Below are 18,283 nucleotides of genomic sequence, written 5' to 3'. Positions count from 1 at the left end.
TCTTTTTTTGTTTGTTTGTTTGAAGGTACTGGGGATTGAACCCAGGGCCTTGCACATGCTAGGCAAGCACTCTATAGGTTCTCACTAAGTTGCCCATGCTGGCCTTAAACTTGTGATCCTCCTGCATTAGCCTCCTGAAGAGCTGGGATTATAGGTGTGTACCACTGTGCTGGCTGGACAATCCATGTTTAAACTTTTTTTTTTTTTTTTTTAGTTGTAGGTGGACACAATACAAAATAAATAAATTTTATCTCTTTTTATGTGGTGCTGAGGATCGAACCCCAGTGCCTCACACATGCTAGGCAAATGCTCTACCACTGAGCTACAACTCCAGCCTCTGGGAAATCTATCTTTTTTGAAATTTACAAGGTGAGGTAATATCAGTATAAGTGTCTGTAATTCTACCTAATATGGAGACTGGGGCAGGAGGATCTCTTAAGTCAGGGGCTTTAGCTTGCTATTATGACTGGGTGTCTTTACCAAGTATCAGTGGGATTGCACTTATGAATAGCTAAATGCACTCTAGCCTGGGCAGCGTAGTGAGACCCTGTCCCATTGTGCATGCATGCACACAAGCGTGTGCACTCACCCCCCCACACACACACCAATTTACAATACTTTTTAAAATAGACCCATATCTCCATATTTATCAATATTGAAAGCTTGACTTGTGATAAAAAGGCACAAAGTAGATTATCTTGCAAGAACCTTGGCAATTTGCCATTAAATAATTGCAATAAAAATCTCATTTGGAGATGATTAGAGGTGTTTTATGATTATAAGATCCTCACATGTTGAGCTAAAGGGAGCTGTTAGAGTGATCTTATCCAATCCTCTCCTCACATGTATTGGGAATTATTTCAAACTCAAAGAAGTTACATATACCTGGGTATGTCACACAGCCACTACTAGTTGACTTATATGCATTGAGTCTCCAGTGGGGCTGAGCACATAAGGAATCCTTTGTCCCTTCTCTCTGCAGATTTTTAAAAGTTATTTTCTAGTCCTGGCAAGCAGCCCTGCTTCCCTGGCAAGCAGCCCTGCTTCCCATTTTGTAACTCAAATTATTCCGTTTCATTATTTAACTTGTTTTGTTTTTTCTTCTCCAGGAAACCCCAGGTCTGTTGGGTTTGTTGAAAAAACTGGTCAGTCTGATCTGCTTCCAGGGACTGCGCCCGCCCTTTGGGCAGGCTGGCTGGCAGAGAGCAGCTGACTCCGGAGCTCTTGCTCATGTGACCACCACAGCTCCCTGTTGTGTTCCTTGTCCCCAGCCAGGGTGGGTACTCTGAGGGGTTCCTTCTGTGAGGAGCACCAGGTAGGCACCCCAGTCCTGAAAACTCACTGCTGGAACAGCTGGGGGGATAGCAGACAGGCTCAGTAGGATGAACTTGTACGGACTTCAGACACTGTGTTGGTGCCTGGCTCTTTAAGCAGCAGGGATATAACGTGACTGGCTTCAAGTTTTGTCCCACAGGGTCTCTACTGGGCCCTTCCTTCCTTTTGTCCCCTAATTCTAAGAAAGCTGCTCTGCCCTTCCTTCCTCTGTTCTTTGGCCCTTCCCCCCGCCCCTCTCAATAACAGACCTTTTTTTTTTCTTTCTCTCTGCTGATTTAGCAAGCAGCACAGTGGGCGTGGAGAGATTAATCAGTGACAAGAAACTGCCTCTCTCAGAGCAGTGACTGGGCTGTCCTCAGAGAAGCCTCCAAGAGTCAGCCCGCCCCAGGAGTCTGCCCCACTTACCGCCTGCTGCTCACCCATCTGCTCCTGCCATGGGACACCTTGGGGCCTTCTTCATCCTGTTGGGGGCCCTAGGGGCTCTTGCTGAGATCTGTGGTGAGTAACCAGCTTCTATCTTGTGCCTTTTTCCTCTTGGGTCTCAGAGAGGGAGGACTACCTTGCCCATCCCCCTCATATTTTGGGGGGGAAACTGAGACTGAAGTGGGATAGGGGAACTTACCTATCCCTCTGGATTCCCACAACAGTTTGGACTTAGCTGGACCTCCACTTTGGCACACTGTGTTGAAATTAATTATATGTCTAACTCCCCACCAGACAAGAGCTCCATTAATTCAGGTATTTATTAATTTATTCATCCCACACTCATTGAGTTTTTTCTGTGCCAGGCCTGCCTGATGTTAGGCTTTGGAGAAAGAACAAAGAGCAGAACAGGTCCAATCCATGTCCTCCTAGAGCTTATGTTCTAGGGAAGGGGATGAATAAAAGCAATCAAATACCAAACTGGGCTGTGGTGAGTGCCAAAAAAGAAGCCAACCAAGCTGGATGTGGTGGCGCCTGCCTGTAATCTCAGCAATTTAGCGAGGCCCTAAGCAACTTAGTGAGACCCTGGCTCAAAATAAAAAATAAAAAGGGCTGGGGATGTAGCTCAGTGGTAAAGTGCTCCTGGGTTCAATCCCCAGTATGGCTCCCTACCAAAAAAAAGGTGGAGAAGCCAACCAGGGGTGGAGGTAGAGAGCCAGGGGTGGGAGTCTGGGGAAGGATCTCCAAAGACTGGGAGCTAAAACCCAAAGGAGGAAAAGGAGCCCATGAGGAAGGAAGTGGGGACAAACATGCCTGGCAGAGGGAGGTGCACACTCAGAGGCCCTGCCTGCTCTGGCTCTGCTATATCTTGAAGGACCTTAAGGGACCTCTGAGGACCTTTCAGGACCTGTCTGTGAGTCTCAGTGCATAGACGTTGGGGCCAGGTGGGAAGACTGGGGCCAGGTGGGAAGCAGAAGGAAGATTTCAGAATGCTGGCTATTCACATATTTTTCCTCCTTGTAATCTACACACCAGGTCTCTGAGGAAACCATGATAGGCAGGTATAGACATGTCCAGTATCAGGTGAAGAATCCAGAAAGACCAAGTGATCTGCTCAAGGTGTTCCAGTGGAACTTTGCCAGATTAAGATTTTAGAACTTCAGGCCAGGGTCTTTGCTGGGCACTAGAAGCCTGTGTTCCGCAAGGGCAATCAGAGCTCTCATCCCTGAGTCCTTGGTTCCTGTCCAGGCAGACCCCAGGGAGACCTAGGTTGGGCTAGCCATAACTTTCCCTCCTGTCCATCTGGCCAGCCTTGTACTTAGCCACACAAATAGCCCATGAGCCTGACTCTATAAGAGCTCCCTTCTCTTAGGGTCTAGAGAACCTTGTACTGGGATTTGGGATACATCCTGCTGCTGCCAAGTAAGTCATTCCCAGCCTCATTCCTGCACCCAGAAAATGCTCTCCTGCCTTCCTCCTTGAAGTGGTATGAGAATCCCACAGCACCTGCTTTATTAGCTTAAAGCTCTATATGCCTGTGAAATTGACAGGTTTGCTGTACTAATGCCAAAGCAAAGTGAGCTCCTGTGTTTCTAAGTGCCAGCCCCAATCAGTGCTTAGCTACCAGAATAGTATGTGCAGGGTACCCCTGTGAGCAAAAGCCCTGGAGGGTAGAGTGCTTGCCCAAGCCCACTTTTATTAGCCTGCATGAATCTGCCCAGTTCCTTCCTTCTAAGGAAGTTAAACTGGTTGTCAGCCTCTCTTTACAACCTGCTCCTCATCTTATCATTTCTATCCTCCGATGACTCATCATGCTGGAGGTCAAATACCAGGATGGAGCCAGAGGGCTCCCTCACCTGTTTTAGGAAATAGGAGAAGAAAAGTGTGGAGAAATAGATTATCAGAGAGATTGAGACAGACAGAATTAGAGAGCCTCAGAAAGAGACAGAGACAGGGACAGAGACAGAGAGACAGAGATAGAAGGCTACAGAAGTAGAGACAAGCACCCAGACAGAAAACTTCCCCCCACCTGCCCTGTGTGTGTGTGTGTGTGTGTGTGTGTGTGTGTATCAGGGGTTTAACTCAGGGGCACTTAACCACATCCCCAGCCCTTTTTTTAAATTTTTATTTTGAGACAGAGTCTTGCTAAGTTGCTTAGGGCTTCACTAAGTTGCTGAGGCCTGCTTTGAATTTGAGATCCTCCTGCCTCAGCCTCCTGAGCCACTGGGATTACAGATGTGCCCCCCCTTGCCCGGCTGAAAACCCTCTCTCTTACTGAACATTTTGGTGAGAAACCAGCTGTGTGCTCTGGCCTGGCCCCACACAGCAAAGAATTACTCAAGTTTCAAGCTAGTGAATGGTCATTTTATGGCAGCAGGAATCTGTGACTTTTGGAAAACCAGGCATAAATTCATGGGACCTGAACTCAGAGAGAGCTGTGTTGAAGGCCAGGAGGCAGGTAGAGCACTCTGTGGCCATTCTTTTCCTTAGTCCCCTAGGAGAAGCGGCCTGCCCATCATCCTAAGATGTGGCACACTGGAGGCCACTATTGGGCAGCTGGAACCAGCAGCATCTGGGAGGCATAAATGGAAAGGAAAGTCCAAAAAGCCTCTAAGGCAAGCTACTCTGTTCTGAGCTTAGGTCCCTTCCCTAAGGGAGGAAGGCAGCCATCAACTAGAGCTGAAAAATTCCCTGAGGCTTTAGCTTCCAGGTATTTTTGTATCTTAGTTATGTAGCTTCAAATAAATTCTCTGGCTCTCAGATAAATAGCTACAAAATATGACAGTTTGCTAGTCACTTGCCTCAAACTCTCGGGCCATTTTCACTCAAACACAGGTGGCAAGAAAAGAGTTACTTTGAGATGTGCAGGGAAGAAGTTCATCAGGCAGCCCCAGTGAACCAGCTGGCAGTTCATGGTATTTGAAAATTGGATGCGTAACACATGCTGCATGAGTTGACATTTTTGTCAATGGGTAGAACATGTATTTAGCGGGGTACCAAAGAGCAGGGGATTTGTAGTCACACCCATCCTTGGTTTTGCAACCTCATATAAGATACATGATTTTGAACTTCTGTTTCTTCTCTTGTACAAAGCAGATCTGGAGTGAGAGCCAAGCAAGATAGGGTACGATGCCTAGGCATACCCCAAAGCTTGATATCTAGTCTTGCTGTTGCTCCTGATGGGCAGGTGGTTGCCTGGCAATAGCATTCTTTGCCCTCAGCCTACCGCCTCTCTCCCTCACCCACTCCAATTGCTCTCTGGGAACATCTGCTTTCCCTCTTTACCTATTGCGTCCATTTGGTAATATTTCCCCATTCAAGTTGGATGTGTATTTGGTGAAAATGGAAGTGAGAATATTTATTCCCTGGGGATGGCAGTTGCTTGCTAATGGTATGGCTCTGTGACCTCACTTATACCATTTTCTTTCCTAAGTAATACCAGAGATGGACAACCAGCTGGTAGAGAAGCTGGGCCAACACCTCTTGCCTTGGATGGACCAGCTCTCCTTGGAACACCTGAACCCCAGCCTCTATGTGGGCCTGCGCCTTTCCAGCATGCAGGCTGGGACCAAGGAGGACCTCTACCTTCACAGCCTCAAGCTTGATTATCAGAAGTGCCTCCTGGGGTACTGCTGTACTCTCTCTTCTTTCTCTGTGTCTTGCTTCACATCCCAAAAGTCAGGAGACCTGGGTTCTAGTTTGGGCCTTTTACTGCATTGTTGGCAGACTTTAGGCAAGTTTTGTCTTTTCTAGGTCTTTCTCCTTCTGTATAATGGTTGGACTAGATCAGAGATGCTAACATGAGCCCCTTGTGCTGCTACTGCACCCTCTTATACCTGAGGCAGACCTCACTAATCCATGACCATGCTGCCATAGGGAGCCCAGAAGCAACATCTGAATCTGTGCTCATCTTCTGTGCATGAAGCAGACATCACTAATTCATGGCTTTGTTCTGAGCCATGAAGCAGCATCTTTCTATTCTTCCTTTCCAAGGAGCATTAAGGAAAGGCCTGTTCTGGGGTTTGAATAACAGTGAAGAATCAGGAGCATTCATTAAACACCTTCCCACTTGGGATCCTGGAGAAATGGATACAGGGTGGGGAGAGGAAAGGAAGGGGAGAACATATGGGTGAAACATGGCCAAAGTGTGGGGCAAGCACAGGTGATTTGGATGCAGGAGCCTCAGAATTTATTCTTGTAGTTAACTAAAGATATTTTAATGATTAAATTAAGCATTCACCCAATCATTCACCTTTTTAAATATCTTTAGTTAACTACACCAATTTTTGGCACTTCTAGCGATGTTTCCAACTGTTAGGATTTTTCTATTCTGTGATGTTGGTGAGTGGCGGGGGTTCCCCCAAAGGCTTAGCAAGGTGGCACTTTCTCATAAGGATGTTATTAACTGGCTTTGTCCTAGGTCTACTTCCAGAAATTACAACAATGGTTGCCAAACCAAGCCTTCCATGGGCCAGCTGGCCCTCTACCTGCTCACTCTCAGAGCTAACTGTGAATTTGTCGGGAGCCGCAAAGGAGATAGACTGGTCTCCCAGCTCAAGTGGTTCCTGGAAGATGAGAAGAGAGCCATTGGTGAGAGGACACCATCTTCTGTGGGTGGGAAACAGTTGGGAGTGCTCACGATATTTTTGGTGAGAATCAGAATTTGGGGTTTTCTACACAGCCTATTTCCCACTTTGCCTCTCTTATTGTTCACCTGGAGACTTGAGCCTTTCCCGGTAGCTAGGCATTATCCAGCCTTTCCTGAATTCCAACATGCATGTTATTGGCAAGTCTTGATGCTCAGCCATAAAGACTGACCTGACTGCCCACCTTCTTTCAACTCACAGGCCAAGGTCTGCATACATGTGCCCTCCCTCCCTTTCTAGATCATTCCAACTCTACCTTTAACCCCACCTCCACCCCCCACCTTTGGCATTACTTCCTTGAGGAATTCTGTCTCAACTTCCCAGCTATTGAAAGACTTCTGTTATAAGGCTCCATAAACCTCAGGCCATGTTTCAGTTATAATCAGGCTCTCATGAGTATGAGTTGTGCTATGATCAGAGACCCCATCTGCACAGTGCCAGGCTGTTGTCTCTTTACTCCTGTCTTCAAGCATAATGCTTAACACATAGTAGGACCTCATGAAGTAGGGATTGAGGCAATAAAGGAATGAAGGATCCCATGAATTCAAAGGAGTATGTTGGAAAGTACAGGCAATGGTACCCCATGTGCTGATGGGCTGCTTGTTGGGAGAGGGCAGAGAGGCAAGCCCTCAGGCCTGGCATGACTCCCTTACCCTTTGTTTTTCTCCCTCCCAGGGCATGATCACAAGGGCCACCCCCACACCAGCTACTACCAGTATGGCCTCAGCATCCTGGCTCTGTGTGTCCACCAGAAGCGAGTACATGACAGTGTAGTGGGCAAGCTCCTGTATGCTGTGGAACACGACCACCACCTCCACCAGGGTCACTTGTCTGTGGGTGAGTGGGCCAAACCCTGTTGACCATAGGCTGTCTCTCCCTGGCCCCCATCCCCAGCTGAAGACCTCCATGTCCTGGCCCCACATTTACTTGTGAGAGCCCTTCTTATCACATCCCTTAGGAGTGAGATGGAGGGAGACTTGTGTATGGAGCAGTGGCTTTACCTTGAAGCTAGACTAGGATCCAAACCCCAGCTTCATGGCACACTCACTGTAGGACCTCCTGGGGAAGCCAGGTGGCCTTTCCTATAAAATGACCCTCCAGGAGCTGGGGATATAGCTTAGTAGAAAAGAGTATGCTTAGCATTCACAAGTATCACAAGTTTTGATCCCCAGTACCATATTAAAAACAAAGTAAATGACCTCCTAGGAATATAGGATTCCTTACAAGCAAAGATTTAGCATATGCCTGGCATAGAGAAAAATCTGGGTGCATATCATCTCGGTATCAGAGGACCTGTGAAGCTTGAGCCCTAGGTTCCAGAACGGCTTCCTCACTATGTGAACTTGGGCTTTCATTTCTATTTCTTATCATTGAGAATCAAGGTCTCTTTCTAGGCCTGGCATTCCATGAGTGAATATGTGTCTCACACAGAGTGGGGGTTGGATGGTGAAGGTCTGTGTGTGTTGGGGGGTGGGTAAATACCTAGAGAGAAGTAGGGAGCTTGTTCTGCCCTACAGACTTACAGAAAATCAGAGGGCACATTAGAATCAGCTGCAGCAGGTATACAGGCTTAAAAAAAAACCTCAGGACCTATGCAACTCTCCATATCAATTAAATTGAATTACCTGGGTATGGACCTAAGGCAGCAATTGGCTTAAAACTCCCCAGAGGTGGGGGTTGTGACTCAGTGGTAGAGTACTTGCTTTGCAAATGAGAGACACTGGTGTTTGATCCTCAGCACCACATGAAAATAAATAAATAAAACAAAGGTATTGTGTCCATCTACAACTAAAAAAAAAAAAAAAAAGATTAAAAATTAAAAAAAAAAAAAAAAGCTCCCCAGAGGATTTCAAAATGCAGCCAAGTTTGGGAGTGAGTAGTATAGGATCCAGTCTTTCCTTTTCTTTTTGTAAATATGTTTTAGTTGGATCTTTTATTTTACTTATTTACTTATATGTGGTGCTGAGGATCGAACCCAGGGCCTCATACATGCCAGGCAAGTGCTCTACCACTGAGCCAGAACTCTAGCCCCTAGGATCCATTCTTTTTGGGCCTGCCTCCTGTGGTCTCTTCCCTTGACCTTTAGCCCTGAAAGAGTAGAGTGACCATCCAAACCAGTTTTCCCAGGATTAAGAGGTTTCCCGAGACATAAGATATTCAGTGCCTAGATGGGGAGACTCCTGAGCAAATGATTTTGGTTGGTGGCCCTAGCTGCTCTGATCATGTTGTCTGATTACTTCAATTCCTGCTGAGGCTGCCCACTGCCACAGGGCCTGAACCTCAAGGCACTGCATGGTCCCTCATGACTGTCCAGCTCATCATAATTCCTATCTCTTCAGACACAGTGGCCATGGCAGGCTTGGCCCTCACCTGTCTGGAACGCTTCAACTTCAACCCTGATCTGAGACAACGGATCACCTTGGCCATCCAAACATCAAAGGAGAAGATCCTGAAGGCCCAGACCCCTGAGGGCTACTTTGGGAATGTCTACAGCACCCCGCTGGCTCTGCAGGTGGGAAAGAGGCACTGGAGCCATGGCCTGGGGGTCCCTAAAAGGTCAGGCTGGTTGGAGATTGGAAGACCTGGCTAATCACTGCTGGCTGACCCACCCCTTTCCTCTCTTCCCCATCCCATCACAGTTGCTGATGACCTCCCCTATGCCCAGGATGGGGCTAGGCATAGCATGCCTCAAAGCAAGGACAGCCCTGTTGGCCATCCTGAAGGATGGGACCTTCCAGAATGCTCTCATGATTTCCCAGCTGCTGCCCGTCCTGAACCACAAGACCTATATGGATCTCATTTTCCCAGACTGCCAGGCACCTAGAGGTAGTCAAACCTTTTGTGGAAACACAACTTTTTACAATCTTCTGAGATTATTTACATCTGTGTGTCCCAGTTAAGGGCGGTTTCTTGGTCCCAATTTGCTGAGGCAATACAGATTTGTTGGTATGCCTGGGACACAGAAGTTAAAATGCGATTACAGTCTCTAGATGCTCACAGTGTGGGGTCAAAGATGCCAAATACTGAGTGGACTCCAGTGCAGAAATGTTTGAATGAATAAATGAGGAGAGGTGTATTTCAGATAACTCTGAAACATGATGAGCATTAATTGACAGCATTGAATCAGGGCATCATCTGGGAAAGAGACTTGAAGAAGTGATGAGATTTGTCAGTGGAGAAGGGAGAAAGGAAAAGGGAGGGCAGAGCAGAAAGAAGACAGCAAGAATAAAAGCACATAAAAGAAAATAATTTGGGGGAACTTGGGGAAAGGTCTTGTAAAAGAATGGAAATGAGCAAGAGTGGCAGGCAGATTGAATGAAAAGCAGGTTAAGGACCTTGGGTGTAGCTTGGTTGTAAAGGATTTGCCTAGTACATGTGAGTTCAACTTCAATCCCTAGGCATGGAGAGGGGAGGTGGAGGTAGCAGATAACATTTAAAAAATGTATACAAATGTATGTTCTAGAAAGAGTCCTCTGGGAGCCTGGGATGGTGGTGCATGACTCTCATTCCAGCGACTTAGAGGCTGAGGCAGGAGAATTACAAGTTGGAGGCCAGCATTTATAATTTATCAAGGTCTTAAGCAACTTAGCAAGACCCTGTCTCAAAATAAAAATAAAAAGAACTGGGGCCAGGTACTGTGGTGCATGCCTGTAATCCTAACAGCTTGCAAGGCTGAGGCAGGAGGATTGCAAGTTCTAAACCAGCCTCAGCAACTTAGCAAGGCTCTAAGCAACTTAGAAAGACCCTGCCTCTAAATAAAATATAAAAATGGGTTCAGGGATGTGGCTCTGTGGTTAAGCGCCCCTGGATTCAACACCTGCTACCAAAAAGAAAAGAAAGAGCCCTGTGGGGTACAATTCTTGAAGCAGAGAAACTAGTGAGGGGCCTGATCTTGAGTGGTGCAGGGATGTGGAGGCTGAAGGACAAGGGAGCTGGGATGGCAGTCAGGTTTCAGTTTAGCAGATAGTCGTGGCATTAAGCTAAGAACATGCAGAAGAATGCAGTCCAGATGGTCCAAAGTGTTCTTGCAGGAAAGGATGCAGTCTAGATAGGCCAAAGTGTTCTTGCAAGAAGATAGGACTCATACCCAGGCTCTCTATCCTCACACCAGCTTCCCTTTTTTTCCTTCCTGGCACAGTTATGTTGACTTCAACTCTTGAGAATCCTTCACCTGCCCATGTCTCAGAGATGATCAGTGTCACACTGAAGGTCTCCAGTGTCTTGCCACCATATCAACAGGCCATCTCTGTTCTTGCTGGGTCTTCCTTGAAAGATGTCCTGGAGAAGGCCCACGAGCTAGGAGGATTCACGTGAGACACCCCCATTTTCTAATTCTCACTCCATTCATCCCCTCTTCCAGGGTCATGGAATGGACAGGGGACAGAGGAAAGGATTCCCTTGGGAGAAGTACTGGCCCAACTTCTGTGTCCACCTTCTGCATTCCTTTCTGGCTCATGTTGTCATGGAAACAAGGGGCCATGGGAGAGCATTGTCATTAAGAGAGCAAGTTCTGGAATCAGAGCCCTCAGCACTGGGATCCCAGCTCCCCTTTCTCCAGCGAGGGACCCAAGACAGCTATTTACCATAATTCAGGGAGGATGTCAGATGTTCTGTCCTCACAGGACCATTTTGAGGAGAGCAATGTGAGTGGCTCATAGAGTTTGTGCCACTCAGCTGGAAACAGTGGCATATATTTATAATCCCAACTACTCCAGAGGCTGAGGCATAAGGATTTCATCAAGTTGCTAAGCCTGGGCAACTTAGTGAGATCCTGTCTCAAAATAAAAAAGAAAAGAGCTGGGGATGTAGCCCCGGGGTAGAGTACCCCTGACTTCAATCCCCAGTAGTGCACACACATAAAGAGATAGTGTCATTTGCTTTTATAGGTGTAGGGTCCAAAATGTAGGAAGTGCTTAATACAGGTTAGCTTTCAAGAAATAAGACTTTGTAGTATTAAATAATCTTGGTGCAATCCTGTTATTAATTACCCTGAGGAGGTTGGACAATGCTACCCTGAGGAGATGGGACAATGTCCTTCAACTTGCTTCTTACCTTGAGATGTGACAAGTCTAAGAATAAGCAGGTTTGATGATCCACTCCCTGTCAGGCCCTGTCTGGTTCTAAATAAGATAAATGTGATTCATCTTATGAGAATGACTCTCTCTTTTGAGAAGTTAGGGTCCCATCAGGTCAACCCTTCCCCTGAATTCTCCCTTAGAAAAATGAGCCTCTTTGAAGAGGTCCCCAATTCTTGTTTCCAACTGAACTTTCCAGAGAACAACTTTTGAAGCCAGGGAGGACCAAGAGCTCTCACCTTGGGGTCATCTGGGCCAGGGACTCTCAGATCAGAGATATGCAAAGACCCCCTTAAAGGATAAAAATCTCCCACATCCATGGTTGTTACTTCTATAAGAGACTTGGATGTGACTATCAAGTCCTTTCTTTCTTCCTTTAGACAGGTATGAATCCTAAACAACATTGTAAATTAAATTGAAAAAAAGTGTAAAAACCAATATAATGGGGCTGGGGATGTGGCTCAGTGGTAGAGTGCTTGCTTGGAAAGCACGAGGCCCTGGGTTCAATTCCCAACACCACAAAATAATAATAACATTCAAATAAGGATTATCTGTGAAAGTACAGGTCTACACTGGCAGGCCCAGTGATCTCAATACTCCCTTATATTTGAGCCACCACTGAAGCTGAGTCTGTACAGGCTGCTGTAGCTTCCTAGGCTTTTTTTCTAGTCCCAACATTTCCTTCATTATTAAACCCACTTCCTGGTCAATCTCTTGCAGCACACAGAGAAATGCTTCTGGGTACCAACACAGTCACAGGCCACACACATGTTGAGTGACCTTGCCAAGTCTTAATTTAGCAGATGTGGAGATTATTCAGAGCCTGCTGCTTTTGTATTTGAATATTGTTGAGACAATGAAAAACAAAAAGAATTTCACATTTTAAAATTCAGAGCTTCGAGGACCTCTGAAAAGCCAACATGAACACAAATCTGAGAAACTGTTCTTTTGTTAGTGTGAATGGGCTGAGTTCAGGGGCTAGGCCGAAAGGCCATTTTATATAAGGGACTTGAACACTCTTGGATTTTAGTATCTATGGGAGATCCTAGAACCAATCCCCTGAAGATATGGAGGGATGGTTGTTTTTCTTTTGCCTCTTACTCTGAGTGAGCTTCTGTTTCTTAAAACTGAAATAATCTGCAGGGTGTGGTGGTATACACATGTAATCTCAGCAACTCAGGAGGCTGAGGCAGGAGAATTGCAAGTTCCAGCAAATGAGAGAGACTCTGTCTCAAAATAAATAAATTAATTTAAAAAGGGACTGGAGATGTAGTTTAGTGTTAGAGTGCTTGCCTAGCAAGTGTAAGGTCCTGGGTTTAATCCCCAGTACCACCAAAAAAAATTTTTTTTTAAATAATCCTCCCATGTCTAAGATGGAAACCATCCTCACTTTTGGAGTAAAGAAGGATGTGCCCCATGAAATATTAAGAGGAACCTCTGTAAATGGTATCCAGTTGGGTCAGGGAAATGAAAAGTGGAAGGCAAGGAGCTCAAAGAAAGTGGAAAAGGTTGTGAATAAGGTATTTCTTAGTTGCCAGGGCCTAATTAACTAACTACTCCAGCATCCACAAGTGTGGATTATGTGAAAACAGAGTAGACTAAGCAACCCAGCTCCAAGAAGAGGGGATTGCTACTGAGCCATGGAAACTTGCAGAACGAGAGACCCAGTGCCACTGCCAGTTGTCTCTGCCTCTGCTCCCCCATGTCCCTCTCCTCGTGTCCCAGTGTCTCTGCACCCTGGCCTCACATTCTCTCATTGCATCTTGGCCTATTCAGTGTGATGCTTCTGCTTCTGCTTCTGCTTCTCCACCTCCCTGGATGCACACAACATCAGAGCAGGGAATGACAACTAAGTTAATAACTTAATCAGTGTCCCTTCATGGAGGCCATGGTCTTGGTGAATGCAGAAAGGGTGAAACCTCCAGGCAGTATTATTGGGTCCGGAGAGGAGGGGTTAGAGGTAAGACCCATGGACTGTGGCAGGGTAGTCCAGGAAGGCTTTGGCTAGTGCTGGCCCTAAAGGCAAGGACAAAACTTCTTTGCCAGTGCGGATGAGCTCCATTTTTCCCCTTGAGACAACAGTCTCCTCTTTCTTCATCTTTCCCTTTTCTAGGTATGGAACACAGGCCTCCTTGTCAGGCCCCTACCTGACAACTGTAATGGGGAAAGCAGTTGGGGACCGAGAGTTTTGGCAGCTCCTCCGAGCCCCTGACACCCCCCTACAGCAAGGTGAGTGTGATTGCCTGTAACCCCTATATGTGTCCCCTACCTCACCCCAACCAGCAATAAGGCTTCATCAACTCATCCCAGCTTTCCCTTGAAAATTCTTGGGCTATACCTTGTAAAATCACCAATGTTCAAGATTGGACTTAATTTGTTTAACTGATTTCTTAGAATTTTTATGCAAGTTATCATAGAAATTCTTGGAGACCAAGTAGGTTTTAAAAAAGAAAAAAAAAAAGGAAAATTTAAATCACCTGTAATTCACTGTCTAGAAATGCCTCCTTTTAATATTTGGTGTATTTTTTCCTAGATACTTCTAGAAATATGTAAGTTTGTTTAAAAAAAATTGGAGCCACAACCAAGTGTGTCAGCACATGCCTGTAATTCCAGATACTCCAGAGGGTGAGGCAGGTTGGCAATTTAGCCAGACCCTGTCTAAAAATGAAAAAATAAGAAGAACTGGGGATATAGCTCAGCAATAGTGTTTGCCTAGCAAGTATAAAGCCCTGAGCTCAATCCCCAGTACAACCAAAAAGCAGGAGGTGGGCAGGGGAGAGCTATACTTTCTAACAATGGGATCCAATAGAAATAAAACATCAGTTACATGCGTAATTTAAAATTCTCTAGTTGTCCAAACTAATATTAAGGCCAGGTGCGGTGACACACACCTGTAATCCCAGCAGTTTAGGAGGCTGAAGCAGGAGGATTGCAAGTTCAAAGCCAGCAATTTAGCAAGGCCCAAACAACTCAGTGAGACCCTATTTCTAAATAAAATATTAAAAAGGGGCTGGGGATATGGTTCAGGGGTTAAGCACCCCTGGGTTCATTCCCAAGTACCAAAAAAAAAAAAAAAGACCCTAACATTTCTTATTTAACCCAATATATCAAAAATATCATTCTAAGAGGTAATCAATGTAAAATTAGTTTGGTACCAATTGAAAGGACACTCACAGAGTCCACGCAAAGTCCAAAGACCACACCACACACCAGAATCCCGCGCAAGAGATTTATTGTTAGTAACATGGCTGTCCTCTGAGGAGAGCAGCAGCCTGTCGGCACTCACAGAGCAGTTTTATGGCCCACAAGAGGAATCTCATAAGCTGCTTAGGAGTTTAAGCTGGGGTGGGTTGATCCTTTTAGCAGGCACATGTTCTTATGGGAGGAATCTCATTAGCTGCTTAGGAGTTTAAGCTGTGGTGGGGTTGATTGTAAGCTGTTTAGAAATTTAAGCTGTGGTGGGGTTGATATTTTTTTTAGTAAGCACATGTTCTTATGGGAAGTTAAGCAGCATCGCCTCAGAATCCAAACTTTGGAACTTTTAGATAAAATGGCTCCTGACCTAAAATGTCGAATTTGGTGCCAATAACAGTGATTTAACCCAGGCGTGCTTTACCACTGAACCATATCCCCAGCCCTTTTTATTTTTTATTTTGAAACATGGTCTTACTAAGTTGCTTAGTGCCTTCACTAGTTACTGAGGCTGACTTTGAACTTGGGATCCTCCTACCTCAGCCTCCCAAGCCACTGGAATGACAGGCATGTGCCACCACACCTGGCTTCAATGTAAAATTACTAATGACATATTTTACATGCTTTTCTTTTTTTCTCATACAAAGATTTCAAGTGCTTGTTGCCACATTTGCCTAATGGCTACCATAATGACAAGTGCAACTCTGTACTGTTTTGCAACCATTATTTTGTTGTTGTTTTTGTTGTTGTTGTTTATAGGTTGTGTTGTGTTTTGTTGGTGCTGGAGATTGAACTCAGGGGCACTTGACCGCCGAGCCACATCCCCAGCCCTATTTTGTATTTTATTTAGAGATAGGGTCTCACTGAGTTGGTTAGCAACTCACTGTTGCTGAAGCTGGCTTTGAACCTGCAATCCTCCTATCTCAGCCTCCAGAGCTGCTGGGATTACAGGCGTGCACCACCATACCCAGCTGGCTGCAACCTTTTTTTTTTAACTTTTTTTTTTTATACCAGGGATTGAATCCAGGATGCTAAATACTGAGCAACACCCATTATCCCCCACTTTTTAAATTATTTTTTAATTTTATTTTAAGGCAGGGTCTTGCTAAGTTGCTTAGGGCTTAGGTAAATTGTTGAGGCTGGCTTTGAACTCATGATCCTCCTCTCAAGCCATTGGGATTACAGGTATGCACCATAACACCCAACACAACCTTTTTTGTTTTGTTTTGTTTTGTTTTTTAATTCTTAATATACTATGGACATCTTTCTATGTTGGTATATGTAGATTTTACTCTTTATTTATAACAGCCACACAGACCATGTTATCCATTATAGTACTTTGGGCTGCAAGTAACAGGAAATGCAATGCAAACAACTTTCCTCTATGACATCCATTGGCCTGTATGATCAGAAGTACAGAGGTAGCAAGGACTTCAGGAATGTTGTAACCAGGGCTTCAGCCCTGTTTCCCTATGACTTCTTTGGCTCTGTTCTCTCTTTGTGGCTTCCTCCTCCAGAAAGACCCTTGTAGGACTGAGGATATAGCTCAATGGCAGAGTGCTTGTATAGCAATCCTGAGGCCCTGGGTTTGATCCCTGGCACTGCTAAAAGAAAAACAAAACAAAATAGAAAGACCCTTCTATTTCTTTTTGAGGCCACTCCCTTTTTATGAGTGAGAGAATTATCTTTGAATCCCTCAGCAAACTTCTCCTTACATGTCAAAGGCTGAATTGGGACCTGTTTTCATTCCTGGACCCACCTCCTAATGCATCACCTTGGGGGTTAAGTTTCAACATATGAATTATGGGGCCAAACAAACATTCAGATCATAGCATCTCCATTGAAAGGAAATGTCCTAAGCCCAGTGTAGTGGCACCTCCCTGATACCTGGGTTCTCTGAGGACCCATTCAACTCCCCCATGGGTTGTTGACATCATTTCTGATTTTATCCCCCCTGGTGCTGGGTATGAACCCAGGGCCTAATGCATGCTGGCAAGTGCTCTACCACTGAGCTTCACCCTCAACCTGATTGTTATTATTCACCCCATTTCTCTAATGAGAACACAATTGTTAACAGAGGTTAAATAAGTTGCCCAAGGTTACAATGTTAATGAGTGACAGAGCTGGGTTTTGAACCCATGTATCCTACTAGAGCTTGGATTATCTAGAGAGCAAAGGCAGATCCTGGAGATTTCATTGCTATTCCTGTTTCTCCCTCCAGACCACACTGAGCAAGTCCTTCTTCCTGGCAACCCCTGGGGTATTATGAAGACAGTGTTGTTAGGGTCTCTGATTCTTCTCACCTTGTGTCTGTTATCCAGTATGCAGTCCTGTACCCCTGCCCTTTGGAGGTGCCCCTAATGCAAAAATGCCTCATTTAACAGATTCAGACTCGATATTGGCTCTGAAAGGCTTTCAACTTCCCACCAGCAAACTATGACTGGATCTTCAAAGTGGAGCAGGAGGGGGATACAGGTCAGAGGATACCTTGTCTTGTTAACCTTCCTGGCTTCATCTCTTTCTGCAGGCATTGCTGACTACAGACCCCAGGATGGAGAAACCATTGAGCTGAGGCTGGTTAGCTGGTAGTCCCTGGGCTCCCTCAACCCGGCAGCCTCACATACTCCCTGGGCTTCTGTCTTCCTTCCTGATATCCCTGGAATAGGCATTTGCCTGACCCTACTGCTACCTCTTGAACACTTGGAGGGATGTCCTCCAGATCACCACAGCCACCACCCCTATAAGGATCCTAAGCCATGATTCAACCCTGAAGTAGGGAGCCAAGTACCTCCCTTGGGAAGTTTGAGTAGTCCAAATCTGGTCCTGCCTGGCCCACAGGCCCTCCATAAAGGTGGGCCCATGTTCTGAAGGACATACTGCACTCAGACTCCTTGGCAGAAGGAGAAGAAATCTGCAGGACATGGGCATTGTGAGTACTACTGCTCTGGGATTGGAGGCCCAAAAGGAGGCCTCCAGGGCCCAGGGGCTGTGGCCCTGACGCTGACTCTCCACTCTGCTGTCAGGGTGGTGGTCCCAGAGCTGACAAGGCCTTAGCAGGGCTGTTTAATGCCCACCTTGAAATGATTAAAGTTTTGATTGAGTATGTGTTGCAGCATCTTGATGCCTTGTATTCCACAAACACAGGGGCAAGGACAGAGAAGGGGAGGTACCCTGGGGTAGCGGGGGAGTTGGGCACATGGACATTTACATGGATATTGGGTAGTAAGGTTGGCAGAGAGGCTGTTTACTAAGCAACTCTTTAGGGCTGTAAATATTTTAATTTCATCTTTGCTTTACAGATAAGGAAACTAGTAGTTGAAAAGGGAAAGTGATTCACCCAAGGTCACAGACAAGGCAGTAATGCTGTGGCCTCCCACAGTGTCAGGCAGGGGATGTGGCTTAGAAGACAGACAGACATGACCTAAGCAGAGTACAGTGGTGCAGGCTGTGGTCCCAGCTACTCAGGAGACTGATGTAGAAGGATTGCTTGAGACCAAGAGTTTGAGACCAGCCTGGGCCACATAGTGAGATCCCATTTCAAATAACATGCCCTGGAATTAATTAAAAAAAAGAAACAACCCTGATCAGCCTCCTGGCTCCTCCACTGATATA

The 18,283-nt window shown here is 45.8% G+C and overlaps 1 protein-coding gene across 1 annotated transcript; it reads left to right on the top strand.

The window, feature by feature from the left end:
- Positions 1-1,188: 1,188 nt before the first annotated feature.
- Positions 1,189-17,772, top strand: TCN2 (transcobalamin 2). The gene is made up of 10 exons (XM_081286342.1): positions 1,189-1,315; positions 1,615-1,833; positions 5,192-5,384; positions 6,179-6,348; positions 7,080-7,241; positions 8,744-8,916; positions 9,044-9,230; positions 10,543-10,714; positions 13,593-13,708; positions 17,199-17,772. The coding sequence occupies exons 2-10, from the start codon at positions 1,770-1,772 to the stop codon at positions 17,258-17,260; spliced, it is 1,299 nt and encodes a 432-aa protein (XP_081142468.1). The 5' UTR covers positions 1,189-1,315; positions 1,615-1,769; the 3' UTR covers positions 17,261-17,772.
- The last annotated feature ends 511 nt before the right edge of the window (positions 17,773-18,283 follow it).

This window comes from Spermophilus citellus, assembly GCF_964194105.1.
Source record: "Spermophilus citellus genome assembly, chromosome: 3".
In the NCBI taxonomy this organism is placed as follows: Eukaryota; Metazoa; Chordata; class Mammalia; order Rodentia; family Sciuridae; genus Spermophilus; species Spermophilus citellus.
The sequence above is the reverse complement of the archived record's forward strand: the minus strand, read 5'-3'. Positions and strand labels throughout refer to the sequence as shown.